Source organism: Sorex fumeus, unplaced genomic scaffold (genome assembly GCF_029834395.1).
Source record: "Sorex fumeus unplaced genomic scaffold, SorFum_2.1 ptg000001l, whole genome shotgun sequence".
NCBI classification, from domain to species: domain Eukaryota; kingdom Metazoa; phylum Chordata; class Mammalia; order Eulipotyphla; family Soricidae; genus Sorex; species Sorex fumeus.
Genome location: NW_026606058.1, coordinates 2,627,504 through 2,642,365, shown reverse-complemented (window position 1 = coordinate 2,642,365; position 14,862 = coordinate 2,627,504). Strand labels below are relative to the sequence as shown.

General features: G+C 46.1%; 1 protein-coding gene across 2 annotated transcripts in view; it reads left to right on the top strand.

Moving 5' to 3' along the window:
- POGZ (pogo transposable element derived with ZNF domain) overlaps nucleotides 1-14,862 on the top strand; it is a 50,462-nt gene that overhangs the window by 20,136 nt on the left and 15,464 nt on the right. The window contains exons 2-6 of one of the 2 annotated variants that reach the window (XM_056117485.1): nucleotides 404-528; nucleotides 9,377-9,552; nucleotides 10,519-10,627; nucleotides 12,043-12,333; nucleotides 12,440-12,631. In XM_056117485.1, the coding sequence (XP_055973460.1) occupies nucleotides 405-528; nucleotides 9,377-9,552; nucleotides 10,519-10,627; nucleotides 12,043-12,333; nucleotides 12,440-12,631 (892 nt within the window). In that variant the 5' untranslated portion in view covers nucleotide 404. Of the gene's footprint in view, nucleotides 1-403; nucleotides 529-9,376; nucleotides 9,553-10,518; nucleotides 10,628-12,042; nucleotides 12,334-12,412; nucleotides 12,632-14,862 lie in introns of both variants that reach the window. The other variant, XM_056117471.1, reaches the window with a different exon arrangement.

The window sequence follows — 14,862 nt, the reverse complement described above, 5'->3', positions numbered from 1 at the left end:
CCTGACGTACCACAGGGCTAGAACAGCATTGCGTGGCTGGATCCCAGCAACTAACTGAGCATCTAACTGTTAGGCTGGGATCTGCTGGGTCAGAAAGGCCCCAGGCTCAGAAGCAGAGCTGAGGAGGGCCACCCGCTGAAAAATTGGATGCTGTGTTTTGTTTTGCTTTGTCACACCTGGTTTATGTTCAGGACTACTGACTCTGTTCAGGGCTCAGTCCTGGAAGTGCTCAAGGGGACCCTTTGTGGTGCTGGGAAGTGAACCCAGGTCTACTCGTGGAAGGCGAGTGCTCCGCCCCTTGTATTATTGCTTTGGGCCAGTTCTGTCTTGTGTGTGAAACTATTCGTCCCATTCTAAGGTTAGTATCATATTTAATCCATTTTTTTTCTTTTGTCCTGGGTAGCATGGCGGACACCGACCTGTTTATGGAATGTGAGGAGGAGGAGCTGGAGCCTTGGCAGAAGATCAGCGATGTCATTGAGGACTCCGTAGTGGAGGATTATAATTCAGTGGAGAAGACGGCTACAGGTAATACCCACTTCCTGTCTTATAGTGCGCCCATGGAATTGGCAAGTGTGAGGCTGAGAAGGACTTTGAAAACTTCAAGGGTTCCTCTTAGTGGCACTGGTGCTATACCTTTTCTCGGCATGCTCTAGTTCTATAAATACCTCTTTCGGAAACAAAGCTAGATATACTGTTTTTAATTAATAAAAAATTGAAAGTTGGATTAAGCAGTGTTTATCAGACGTCCAGCAGGCGTTTGACCAGACGATGCAAAGTGATGGTGTCTGTCAGCGCTCGTTGATACGCCCAGGCAAAATGCAGGTTCCCAGGATCTTGTTTCTTTGTTCTGCTTGCACTTGGTTTCTCTTGTGGACTGAGTAGACTTGGCTTTGCGGTTGCCTTCATGGAGAGTTTACAGACGTAGGCACGTTGGCGCTTCTTTCAGAAAGATGAGATGAGCCCGAATGCAGAAAGGGAGTGGTAGCTCCTTTGCCCTCTCAAGAGTCACCTTGCCTGCTCTTGCACCCCACCCCGTGCTCTTAATCTTCCTTGCCTTGAGACCTGAATTTGGCATTGGCATCGGTCTGAACTGAAACAGGACAAGGTTCAGGGACTTGTGGATGTTTGTGGTTGTGCATACCAGTTGTGCTGCTGAATAAGCAAAATACTATAGTCTGGCTTAGTGAGTGCTGGTCTCGCTTATTCACCAGGAGGTACAAGAAAAAGAAAAAGGCACTGTGTCTGAATTGGCGGCGTGAGGACAGAGTTGATATCAGGATACGCCGCTGTGCTATTCGATGAGTGGTTGTGCTTATAGTGGACAGCTCGTTGGCTCTTGAGAGCCACAGCAGTCTGTAAAGGGAGGCTTCAGGGCAGTGTCCTTTAGTGTCGCCTGTCCCTGCTCCAAGTGACTGTACTTCGCCTTCCCCGCAGTTTCTGTGAGCCAGCAGCCAGTCTCAGCTCCAGTGCCCATCCCTGCCCATGCTTCTGTAGCTGGGCACTTCCCTACCTCCGCCACCGTTAGTAGCAGCGGGGCCCAGAACAGCTACAGTACAAAGAAGACCCTTGTCACACTAGTTGCCAACAGTGGTGAGTGGGATTACTGGGAAATTGCTCCTGGGCTAGAGGGTGAGAGAAGGACGTCTTCGGGACAGATGGGCGTGTTTAGTTTCAGACGGCAGCGGCTCTCGTCACTGGAGAGTGGTTTCCTGATGTTTCTCTGATCTGGAAGTGATTCAGTAGGCGGCGTTCTGAGTGAGCAGTGTGTGCGGTGCTTCCAGCCAGGGAGACGCTGCATCTTCTTGCTGATTTCTAGGAAACAAAATGAATAGCTAGGATTTCTGACTATTAAGAGTTTTTGCTTCTGGTGCTGGTAGGGTCTGGTCTGTCTGTCTGTCTGTCTGTCTGTCTTTCTTTCTTTCTGAATGAAGAGTCGCTCTTGATGGTTAAGAATTCTTCCCAGAACTTTGTTCTGTATTTTCCCTGGCCAGTTCATTTGGTTTTTGGTTCCTAGGTGTGGGAAAATAGGAAGAGTGGTTGTCTCTGAAGGAAACAGTGAAAGTATTGGTTTTAGTATATTTATTGGCTTACAGAGGTATTACGGTCATGAGTCCTATTTTCTGGTGACCGTGTCCCCCAAAGAGAAGTTACTGGCACGTTTTGTCGCAAAACTAGAATAATCACATTAACAGAACTATTGCATTGCCGCTGAGGAGTGATTATAATAGCCTTCTAATAAAAGAAAAATGTGCATTGTAGAAAAAGTAAACAATGTTTAACTGTGATCCCAGGACCTGAAGTTAGCGTTGGTAATTCTTAACCTGGTAATGTAAGTACTTTCATATCCTGTATGTGCTAGTGGATTTTCTTGTTGTTTTGGGGACCACTGTCAGCGGTGCTGGGAGGCTGCTTCTGGGTCCGGACTCCAGAATTGCTGCCAGCAGCGCTCGGGGGACCACAAAGCCAGGGGCAGGGGATGTGGTACCGGGGTCCAAACTGGGCCTCCGCATGCAGAGATGCTCTCAGCTCTCTGTGCTGTTTCCATAACCCATGAAATGATTTACTTTTTCACAAAAAACAAATCTTACAAAATCTCTTCCACTTTGCCTGCTTTTCCCCCTTAATGAGTAATGAATATTTCCTGCCTGTCCTTCCCTCTCCCCGTTTATCTCCCCACTCTTCCTTTTCTCCCTCCTTGTCTGTCTCCCCCCAACTCCAGTCTTTGCCCCACGGGATCGAACTCCAGGCGCTCGCACACGCAAGCCGTGAGCTTTAGCACCGAGCCACGTCTCTGATCTGGTTTCTGGTTTCTGGTACTTGTAGCACAGTTTTGCTGATTACATTTCTTGCTCAGCTATTTTTAACAATACGGTGCTAAGGGATATATTCCTTTTTAACCCTTTTTTTTAAGGTATCAGGGGTCAAACTCAGTTCTCTTGCACGTGAGGCATGTGTTTTACCATTGCGCTGTATCTCTGACTCCAATATTGTTTATTTAATTTGGGGGTGGGGTTGGGTTCAGTCAAACCCAGCAGTGCTCAGGGCTTACTCCCGGCTCTGCTCAGGACTCACTCCTGCAGGTGCTTAGGGGAGCATATGCTGTTCCAGGGGTCCAACTGGGCTTGGCTGCCTGCACGGCAAGTGCCTTCGCACCTGTTCTGTCTCTCCAGCGAGTATTGTTGTTTTAAGGAACTGGAACAATGGCCTCGTATCTTTCCCTCACACTCTTAGTTCTGAGAATACATACCATTCTTCTTTTTTCTTTCTTGGTTTTTGGGCCACACCACTGATGCTCAGAAATTACCTCTGGCAGTGCTCGGGGACCATGTGGGATGTCAGGGATCAAATGCTGTCAGCCGTGTACGAGACAAGTCCCCTTTGCACTGAGCTCTTTCGCAGCCCCGTCATTTCCGGGGGTGGGGGAGGGTAGCACCCAGCAGTGCTCAGGGTCTCTGTCTTCCTCTCCTTCTCTCCACCCCCCTCTCTTTTTCTCTTTCTTCTTTCTTGGGCCACACCCAGTGACGCTCAAGGGTTACTCCTGGCCCTGCATTCAGGAATTGCTTCTGACATTGCTCAAGGGCCCACATGGGGTGCTGGGAATTGAACCCAGGTCGGCTGCTTACAAGGCAAACACTCCACCCTCTGTACTTTGTCTTACAGGCCCATACTTTTCTTTTCTAAGTGCTAGATTTTTGGATCAGTTGCATCACAGTCTTTAAGGATTTTGATAAATACATTTCCTCAGTATCCCATCTAGAAATGCATCAATTTATATTTTCATCAGAAGTGCATATCTTAGATTTTCTTTGGCTACATACAATGCTGGAGTGAATGCACTCAGGCGTTTGCGTCAGAGCCCACTGTGTAGGCGTATCCGCAGTCGGAAGTAAGGTTGTTGGGGCAGGCATTTACACTTCAGTGGACCATGTCGAATTGCCTGTATAGTTTGTACCATGTATTGTTGCCAGCCTCAGGTATTATCAAACTGAAATCTTTATTATTTCTGGAGGTTTGGTTCCCTTCTCCCCCCCCCCCCCCCCCCCATTGAAAATAAAGTTTTTGGCACTTGGGTATTCTTTAGAATTTTTTTTAATCAGCATTTTTTTCTTTCTCTTTTGGTTTTGGGACACACCCAGTAGTGCTCAGGGCTTACTCCTGCCTAGCTTGGGGATCATATGGGGTATCAGGGATTTAGAATTTTAAAAAACAAATAGGAATAGACAGGCAGATAGATGGATGAACCATCACCATTCTTCTAGTAGCTAATCTTGCTACATGTTCTTTGATCCCAGAGTTCTGAGGCTCATGACAGATGGACATTATCTGGTTAGTCTCCTTGACCTCTTGAATGATGGGCTCTTGATTCCGCAGCCCACCGTAGACCTTTGTTAGGGGGTCACATGTGGCTCTGCTGGAACCCGTGCCCAGCTTTGCTGGAGAGTAGAAGGGACGGTGTGTGTCGCTCCCCGCAGTGTCGGGGATCGAACCTGGGCCTCACGCTTTCAGAGTATGCTCCAGCCCTTTGAGTTACTCTCCCTGGCCCTGTGCACATGCTATACAAAATGTATTTCAGAACAGGTTAAAATGAAAATGTTCACCCATATTTACAACAGAAATTGGATGCAGACTGGTCACCAGAATTACATGTCATTTTGGAGGGCCACACCTGGCAGCGCTCAGGGCTTACTCCCAGCTCTGCACTCAGGGATCGTTCCTGGCAGGCTCGGGAGACCATCTGGGATGCCCGGGATCAAATCAGTCTCCTTTCTTCTTAATCAGCTTGATTGTAGTACCTAGTTTCTTTGAGAGTGACTTAGACCAGGGAATCGATTAGATCAATCCCTGAGGGTGTTTTGGTACCGGAGGGAGCAGTGCCTAGGGGCCTGGTTCTTCCTGTAGTGCTCAGGCCTGCAGCATTCAGGAACTTTCTGAAATAGGTTGTGTGCACGTTGTATAGAAATTTTGTTTGTTATCTAGATTTGTGGATGTTGAATGATCCCACATAAACACAACCTTCCTTATTCTTCCTTCCTTTTCTATATTTAGTTGGGATCTCGAGTCAGTGGGTAGCTTAAGTTTGAGGTGTAGATAAATAAGATAATTTATTTACTTTTTCTAAATCTAGTAGTTAAAATCGTGTGAAGGAAATGCATGTTTTTGCTTAGACTGTATTTTTCCAGCCATAAATTTTAAAGGGGTAAAAAGAGATGGATGGAGCTTCTGTAGAGTAAAAGAAATTTAAGAGATCTATCCATCACGTGGGCTCTGTGAGCCCTTTTGTAATCTGATTCATATTCTTAGAAAAAAGGGGGGCTGGCGAGGTAGCGCGGGCGGTCCGTGCAGGTAGTACACCTCCCTGAGCACAGCTGGGTGTGCCCCCTAAAGAGAGAGGAGAGAGCTGGGGACATGGCTTGCTGCTAGGCCACTTGCCGAGGATTCCGTTCCTCACACTGTGGTTCCATGAGCACAGCTGGGAGTGACACACCAAACTGGGGGTAGCTCCTTGCCATCCCTAAATGTCGTTCAGAAGCAGAAGGCGGCACGGGCCATTGTGTATTTGACAGGGTATTTGAAATTTCAGAGAAGCCCCATTATTCAACTTTCTGCTTCTTTTGTGTTTTGGGGGAACCACACTCAGTGGTGCTCAGGGGTCACTCCTGGGTGATGGGATGCCAGGGACTGAACCCAGGTCAGCGGCGTGCAAGGCAAGTGCCTCGGTTGCTGTACTAGCTCTCCCTCTGGCCCATGTACATAACTTTTTGTGATATCGTTGAAAATGAATTTCTGAAGTATTTACATACACACATATGTATGTACACACATATATGTTGTCAAAGGATTCCCATTATCTAGTTAATTTGCATACTCATTTCATATACTGATGTGGGTGAGTTTATTGGGGGGGGTGACAACATTAAGTTCTGTTCTGCTAGCAAATTATAATTACATAATGCCATATTACTAACTTTAGGTAAAGGCAAAAAGGTAAAGGCCCTCCCGTTGTTCATCGATTTGCTCGAGTGGGCCCAGTAACGTCTCCATTGGAGACTTTGTTGTTACTGGGTCTGGCATATCGAATACGTCACGGGGAGCTTGCCAGGCTCTGCCACTCTCAGTAGCTTGCCAGGCTCTCCGAGAGGGGTGGAGGAATCAAACCCGGTTCGGCCAGGCTGGCTGCCCGCAAGGCAAATGCCCTACTGCTGTGCTATCGCTCCAGCCCTATTACTAACTTTAGTCAGAATTATATTTTTTAGAAGTGATAATGATGTTGATACTCTTTTGGGTGGCTGGGCATCACACCTGGCTCTGCTCTCCGGGATCACCCCTGACGGGGCTCAGAAGACCTAAGGTGCCGGGAATCGAACCTGGATCAACAGTGGCAAGTGCCCTGCCACTGTACCCTCGAGCCCCTGATATCTAGCCCTCGTATTCTTTTTTTAAGAATGTTCTTGCTTTGGAGCCAGAGAGAGAGAGAGAGAGTTCAAGAGGTCCACCTTACACATGGCCGACCGACCCCCAGATCCATCCCTGGCACCACTTTTGGTTTCTCAGCACTACCTGAGCTCAGCTTGGAGCCAGCCCTGCGCGCAGCCAGGTGTGACCCCCCAAAACCCCAAACAAGCCAGCAAAACAGTTCTTACCCTTTTTTTGGGGGGGGACACACCCAGCGATGCTCAGGGGTTACTCCTGGTGGCACTCAGGGATTTCACTATTGCTTATTTATAGATGAAAACGTGAGATCCAGAACTTGTTTCAGAGTAATAAAGGAGATAGTGAAGTGAAATTGGTCACGAGTTGATCATGGTTAAACCTGGTTGATGCGTACATGTTGGGTGGTTCTTTAGAGTGTTCTACTTTTATGTATTTAGACCTTATAATGAAACATTTAAATATAAAGAAGATGTTCTGTAGATTACAGCCTGGTTAGCACAGATAGCTCTTGTTGGATGCTTGGTTGGTTAAGGCCTGCTGGCTGCACGGTGGTCTAGCCCCCCGCAGGGCTCTGGGTGTCTGTAGGTCTTGGGATCAAGCTCCCCCTGGCTTGCACCTAGTCATGTCTCTGCCCGTGTGGGTGGGCTGCCTTGTAGCTATCGCAGTGGGCCACCCATTTCAGAGGAAGCTACCCCATTCTGGTTGATTTGAGATCAGAGGTTGAATGTGTGGGTTCGGTTTCATGGCTCTCTGAAATTTACTCTTCAGTTTTGAAGTATTTGTAAATCAGGAAGTATAGGATTAAGGATTTTTGGTTAAATGTAACAGAGAACTTAAACTTCCAAAATTAATTTTTCTCGCAGATGAACACTTAAAATACCCCATTAGAGGTCCAGTTTATTAAATACAAATATATTTATGAATGTCTTTTTAATATTTCCTAATATTACTCATGAATGAATCATCTTCTGAAGTTATAACTTATTGTGATACCAGCTTTTTGTGATACGGTATTGGCTAGTTTTTTAGATTGATGGGTGGGTTCCTTTCTTCTTTTTTTTTTTTTTAAATTTTATTGAATCACCATGAGATAGTTACAAACTTTCATGTTTGGGTCAACACAATGATCAATATCCCCGGTATAACCCCCCTTTCCCACCCTCCCCCAGCCTCCATGGCTGACTGTTTTCCCCATACCCTCTCTCTACTTTTGGGCATTGTTTTGCTATAGAGCTACTGAGAGGTGCTGGTTGGGTTCTTAACAGTCTGAAGGACATAAAGAAAGGTATTGGCCTGTCAATTTTGGGGTTCCCATATATATAATCTACCACTGAGCTGCATCCCCCCCCTATATATAATCATAAAAGACAGTGTCCATAAAAGTGATGGCTTAGAGCCTGCTTCTTAAACTGTGGATTGTGATGACCCCTTATGAGGTAAAAGAATTTTGTTTTGCTGATTTGGTCTTTAAAAATTTTTATTTTAAGGAGGGGCTGGAGTGATAGCACAGCGGTAGGGCATTTGCCTTACAAGCGGCCAACGTGACCGACCCGAGTTCGATTCCTCTGCCCCTCTTGGAGAGCCCGGCAAGCTACCGAGAGTATCTCGCCCGCACAGCAGAGCCTGGCAAGCTCCCCGTGACGTATTCGATATGCCAGACACAGTAACAACAAGTCTCACGTTGGAGACGTTACTGGGCCCGTGCAAGCAAATCGATAAACAACGGGAGGACCGTGACCGTGACCTTATTTTAAGGAGCTGGAGCGATAATACAGCGGGGAGGCCGTTTGCCTTGCACTTGACCAACCCAGGTTTGGTCCCCAGCATCCCATATGATCCCCCGAGCGCCTCCAGGAGTGAGTCTTGAATGAAGGGCCAGGAGTAACCCCTTAGCGTTGCTGGGTATGACCCAAAAAGCCAAACATTTTTTTCTTCTATTTCAAAATATATTTCTTTATGATTATAGTAAGTTTTTAATTTGTATATAGCACTGTAGCACTGTCCTCCCGTTGTTCATTGATTTACTCAAGCAGGCACCAGTAACGTCTCCATTGTGAGACGTGTTGTTACTGTATTTGGCATATCGAATACGTGACAGGTAGCTTGCCAGGCTCTCCGAGAGGGACGGAGGAATCGAACCCAGATCAGCTGCCTGCAAGGCAAATGCCTACCTGCTGTGCTATTGCTCCAGCCCAATTTGTACATATATATTTATATATTATTTTGGTTTGTTTTTGAACTGCACCCAGTGGTACTCGGAGATTACTCCTGGATCTGTACTCAAGGGTCATTTCTGGCGGTGCCGGGGATCGAACCTGGGTTGGCTCTGTGCTAGGCGATTGCTCTAGGTGCTAAACTATCGCTTCTGCCAAAGATTATGTCCTTGATGAATTGATATTGATTGATGAATATGCCTCTTTTTAGAAACATTAAGATGGATTAGTTAACAAATTAGAGTCTGGAAAAATAGTTCATGGAAAAGAGTTTTTTTTGCTGAATCGGTCTAGGCAGATTTTGTCCTGTCTTTGGGGTCATCAGTGTCATAGCCATATAGAAATTTATCCTGCTTTTGGCCATACACCTCAGTGCCAGTGCCCAGGGGCTGCTGTCAGCTCTGGGCCCTGGGCCCACCCTCTGCTCTGGGCACTGTGTAGCTCAGGACTCAGCTTTTTGAACTCTCTTCTCTTGCCTGAAAGTCTGAACGTATTCTAGACATTCATAGGTAAACTACGTGAGAGAGATTGGTGAATCTGCCCCTGTGGGCCTGTTTTTCTGTTGGTGGTAGAATTTTAAGTATTCCTTAAGTTTTTGGTGAGTTTGGTGTCACTGAGGTGAGTGACAATCTTTGATACCTAGGGTGCCATTTATTATCTGGGATTGTAATGTTTCTTATCGAATAGTAGTTTTTCTCTTACATGCTTTTTTCTCTTTTACCCTTTAGCTGGCAATTCTTTAGTCCAACAAAGTGGACAGCCCCTGATCTTAACTCAGAATCCTGCGCCAGGTCTGGGCACAATGGTTACTCAGCCAGTGTTGAGGCCTGTCCAGGTCATGCAAAATGCCAATCATGTGACTAGTTCCCCTGTGGCCTCACAACCAATATTCATCACCACACAGGTGAGTATGACTTTGAATTCTGGGACTTGGTCGGGAAGGGGAGAGAGGCAGTCAAAGAAATGATTCCAGGTTCTGTCCTTTGACCTGGCTTTCCCATTTGCTGTTTTGTAATTTGATGATGACTATTACAGAAACATACAAACGCTGGATGATTTCCTTTGTGTCCCTAGAGGGTATTTAGTGATTCAGAAAACAAGTTGGATTAGGAAACCTTAATTAACACTTGGTTCTCGAGGCTTCTCACCCTCTGTTTGGGCCACTTCTCTTAAGAGGGGTAAGTTGAGTGTAAGAAATTCGTGTGTTTAAATTGGCGAAGTACAGGGAAATCTTTGGAAGAGAGGGAAGATAACTTATTCGATATCAGTTGACGTTGAAAGTCTAACGTGGATTGAAAAGACAAATGCTTCTTTTGTGGCTTCCTAAGTTACAAATTTTCATTCAATTTGCCAGAGGTTCATGGCCTTTAAAGTGGACTTTGGGAACAATTTCTTAAAATCCCGTGATGAATCACTACAGTGAACGCTGTTATTTGGCCTTTTTCCCCCTTCCAGGCCCCTTAGCAGCTTAGGGCCAGTCTGTGGACAGCTCTGGTTCAGGTTTGGGTGCTCTCTCTTTCTCTTTTTCTTTCTTTCTCTGCCCCCCAGTCCCCCGCTCCCCTCTCTTCTCTCTCTCCTCGCTCTCCGCACCCCCCTCGCTCTCGGTCTCCTGCTCGCCCAGGGCCTTGATACGAGGCATTCGCTGCACTGCCACGCCACACCCCAGCCCAGTGTCTGTATTTTGTCTCAAAAATTTCCCCGAATTTCTAAATCTTTCCATCTCAATTATTTAAAAGCGTTAATTGTAGAGACAGAACTGTCAAACGGTTAGATCAGAGTGGGGAAATTTTTTGGATGTAGGTCTTAAACTGCAGTCTCTGCTAGTGTTAGTTAACCTCCATGTTAAAGATCATTTTGCTTTTTAATGCAGGGATTTCCTGTAAGAAATGTCCGGCCTGTACAAAATGCAATGAATCAGGTTGGGATTGTGCTGAACGTACAGCAAGGCCAAACGGTTAGACCAATTACACTAGTCCCAGGTAAGGAAAAATGTCTATCCATTGGAATAAACTGACATCCAGAAGATCGCTTTTATTGTCTCAAAATACCCTAGTCCATTTAAAAAGTGTACTTAAGGATCATCTTTTAAAAAAATCATATTGATGTAAGCCCAATTTTTAAAAACTTTCTAACCTTTGGCCAGGGTGGTAGTTTGATTTTACTTGTTCACTTTACCACCCTTCATGAGGTAATAGAATGGGGTTTAAATAGCCATTTTTCTGTTTCTGGTGTTTAGTCCCCTATTACGTTTGTTATCCTAAAAGGATATCACTAATGTAGACTCTCGAGTTCTGCATTCCTCAGAAATCTACTACTTACAGCGTGGGATTAAAGGCTTCATCTTGCTTTAATATTATTACATTGATTTTGGATAGTCATTAAACAAGTGGCATACCATTGGAGGATAAATAGAATGTTGCCAATGACTAGTTGTTTGGGTTTTTTTTTTTTTTAAAATGAAAGATGATTTGAAAGATAATTTTTAAAAATTTTATAACTTCCCCCACTTGATACAGTGTCCGTACATTCACTGCAAATCAGGCCAAAAAAGAAGAAAGGTTGTAAGGTGAAATTAGTTGTAAGGTTATAGTTTGTGTTCCTTTTTGTTGTTCTCAGAGCCCACAGAGTATTTTTGGCCATCAGTTTGATGAGCTTATCCCAGCTAGTCCTACTATTTCTTAAGTATTTGTCAATGGAATTATAAGTACCGGACCAGAAGACTCCTGACTCCCAGAAGACGTCTGGCAGGAATGGCACCGGCAGTCTCTGCCTGAGTTAGATGAGTGGAGACTCCTTTACTGTTTGGGGAAAGATTGCCTTTGCAGGACCAGGTCTGCTCCTTGGCATATGAACACGTACTGCCTCCCACTCTGTACCCATTTTCTCTCTCGTAATATCAGGGACAACCTATCCTGATTTTACTCTTGCAAAGACAGTGTGGTAAGAGACTCGGGGAGGAGTTGGTAGGACTTGACTTTCTTCCGTGAAATGCTTTCAGGACTAGTTGCTTAGGGTAAATTGTTTTTGTCTGGGGGCCGTACCCAGCGATACTCAGGGCTTTCTCCTGGGTCTGCACGCAGGGATCAGTCCTGGCAGGCTGGGAGGACCGTATGGGGAGCTGCGTATTGAACCCAGGTTGGCCTCACAAGGCAAACGCCTTACCAGCTCGACGATCACTCTGGCCTTCGGTTAATTTTTTTTTTAATTATCTTGGCTACCAATTGCTTTCTGAAACATTCGAATCTGTGCTCCTCTTGGTAACCTGGTGATTATCAGTCAGCTTGGGGAAATAATCTTTTCCTTTTCCAGTCTATTCAGTGAAGGCAGGGACCTGGACTCCAGGTGAGCTCACTGACCGGGCTTTGGCACTTTTCTTTGTCTCTCTCTCTCGTAGCCCCAGGTACACAGTTTGTTAAGCCGACAGTTGGCGTTCCGCAGGTGTTCTCCCAGATGACCCCTGTGAGGCCGGGCTCCACGATGCCCGTGCGCCCCACCACCAACACCTTCACCACGGTCATCCCGGCCACTCTCACCATCCGCAGCACCGTGCCACAGTCCCAGGCCCAGCAGACCAAGTCCACGCCCAGCACCTCCACCACCCCCACTGCCACTCAGCCGACCTCTCTGGGGCAGCTGGCAGTTCCACCTACGGGCCAGTCCAACCAGGTCCCGAACCCCAAGTTAGGTGAGGCTTGGGGAGAGGAGCTGGCCGAGCTGGCGTGGGGTGGGGTGGAGGCCGGACGGTTGTCACTTGGCCAACATAGCTCCCTCCTTCCCCTCTCCACCTGCAGTGAGCATAGCCAGCTTCGTCACTGTGAAGCGACCTGGTGGTACAGGGGAAAACAGCAGCGAAGTGGCCAAACTGGTGAATACCCTTAACACCATTCCTTCCCTGGGCCAGAGTCCTGGGCCAATGGTGGTATCCAACAACAACTCTGCCCATGGCTCTCAGAGAACCAGCGGACCGGAACCTTCAATGAAAGGTACTTAACCCGAAAGGCGCAGAAGCAGCCGGTCACTCATAAACATTAAGAAAATAGTTGTTGTACCTAGTTGTGGTATCAGGATTCTATTCTGGTTTTCTTTGTTTTGGGGGGTCACACCCAGTTGTGCGCAGGTCTTAATCCTGGCTCTGTGCTTGGGGTCACTCCCAGTGGCGCTGGGGGACCAGATGGGTTGTCAGGGATTGAACCCAGGTTGGTTGCCTGCAAGGCAAGTGCCCTACCTGCTATACGATTGCTTGGACCCTAGGACTCTGTGTTCTGAAATAGAGCAATTGAAAATGGTGACTATACTTGTTTGCACAGAAACTGTAATATAATAATGGAGACGGCTACCAAATCAGTTCTAAGGAATTCTGTACGTAGTGTGCTTTGTAGTTGAGTGAAATGCAGTGATTGATCGCAGGTGGCCGTAGAATAATTTAAAAAATGGCTTTTTGGAAGAAGCAGACTTATGAATAAGGTGAGTTGTTTGTTTAATATATTATTTAAAATAGGCTTCGTGTAGAATTGTTCAAGACGGTGTTCAACTATCCAGAGCCAGGAGCCTGCAAGCTTTGTCCAACAGACTGGATAGTAAACATGTTAGACTCTCTGCCAGTTGATCTCTGTCACAGCTACTGAACTCTGCAGACATTGTGGTACAAAAGTAGCCATAGATAGTTTATAAATAAATGAGCGTGACTCTGCTTCGCTAAAATTATTCAGAGGTTTTGAATTTAGGATTTCATGAGTTTTCATGTATCAGATATCTCTCTCAATCATTTGAAAATGTAAAAACATTTAGCACATAGCAACTTGAGAAAACTGTATGTCCACATACAAATCAGAAAAAGAAGTTTGACCCTTACCAAATACCGTACACAAAAATTGACTTAATGAATCAGACCTAAACATAAGAACCAAAATGATAAAATTCGGGATTCATAGAAACAGCAGGGAAGGTGCTTGCTCGCGCATGGCAGACCCAGGTTCCAGCTGTGAGACCACATTTGGGCCCTTGAGCACTGCCAGAAGTAAGACCTGAGTATCTCCAGCTATGCCCCCCCCCAAAAAAAAAAGAAAAAGAAAGCACTAGCTGGGGAGATAGCTGCTCTTGGACTGGGGAATGTGCTTTGGTCCCGTTAGATCACTGGCGTTGGCACTGAGTGGCGCCTGAGCTCCACTGGGTGTGCCAGAGACAAGGATGAAGTAAATTCTGACGCGTTACAGTTTTCCTGTATCTTAAGGGAACTATGCTTTATATATGAAATAGAAACCAAAGGGACTAATTTCTGATACCACTTATGAGGTCCCGACAGCAATCAGACTCATAAGGACTGAAAAGGGTGGCTGTTACCAGTCACTAGAGGAGTAGAAGAAATGGGAGGAGGTCGTAGATACATAGAGCTTTCATTTTGTAAGAGAAAAAAAGTTCTGTGCGCAGTGCTGGGGATAGAATCAGGGCCTCTTGCATGCAAGGCACGTTCCTTAATTCCTGGCCTCTCTCAGGCCACTGTGAGAAGAATCCTGGAGATTGCTTGCACGTCATCAGTGTCCTTCATACAGTTGCACTAAGAATAGTTAGTTAGGAGGGAACCATAGCATGGTAGGCAGGTAGGACTTTGGTCTTGCATGCAGCTGACCCGGGTTTTCTCCATGGCATCCCATTTGCTTCCCTGAGTACCAGGAGTAGTTCCTAAGTATAGAGCCAGGAGTAACCCCGGAGTACAAACCCTTTTTGGAGGGGTTGGTGGCCCAAGCCCCCCAACCCCTCCAAAAAAAGAATAGTTAACAGGTTCTGTTTCTAGCATGACCCAACGTGTGTGACCCCAAGCATCACTTTTTGTAGGAGCTCCACTCCCATAAAGAAATAATGGTTAAGGGCCAGAGTACAGGACAGCAAGGTGTGTGGGGGGGGGGGGGGGGTACTTGCCTTGCACGTGGCTAATCCTTGTATGATTCTGGGCATCTCCTATGGTCCCCTAAGGCCAACCAGAAGTAATCCCTGAGTGCAGAACCTGGAGCAATCCCTAAACAAAAAGCAAAAAAAAAAAAAAAAAGTGGTTAAAAGGTACATTTTTAATTCATGCATCATCGTGATTTAAACTGTGTAACCTCCCTCTAAAAAATTTAAACCCATTGCATTTGCAGCAGACAGAAACTGGCAGCTGACAGAATTGGTTCTATGAGCTGTGATTTATTGACCTCTGACCTAAAGTTAGAAGAATGAT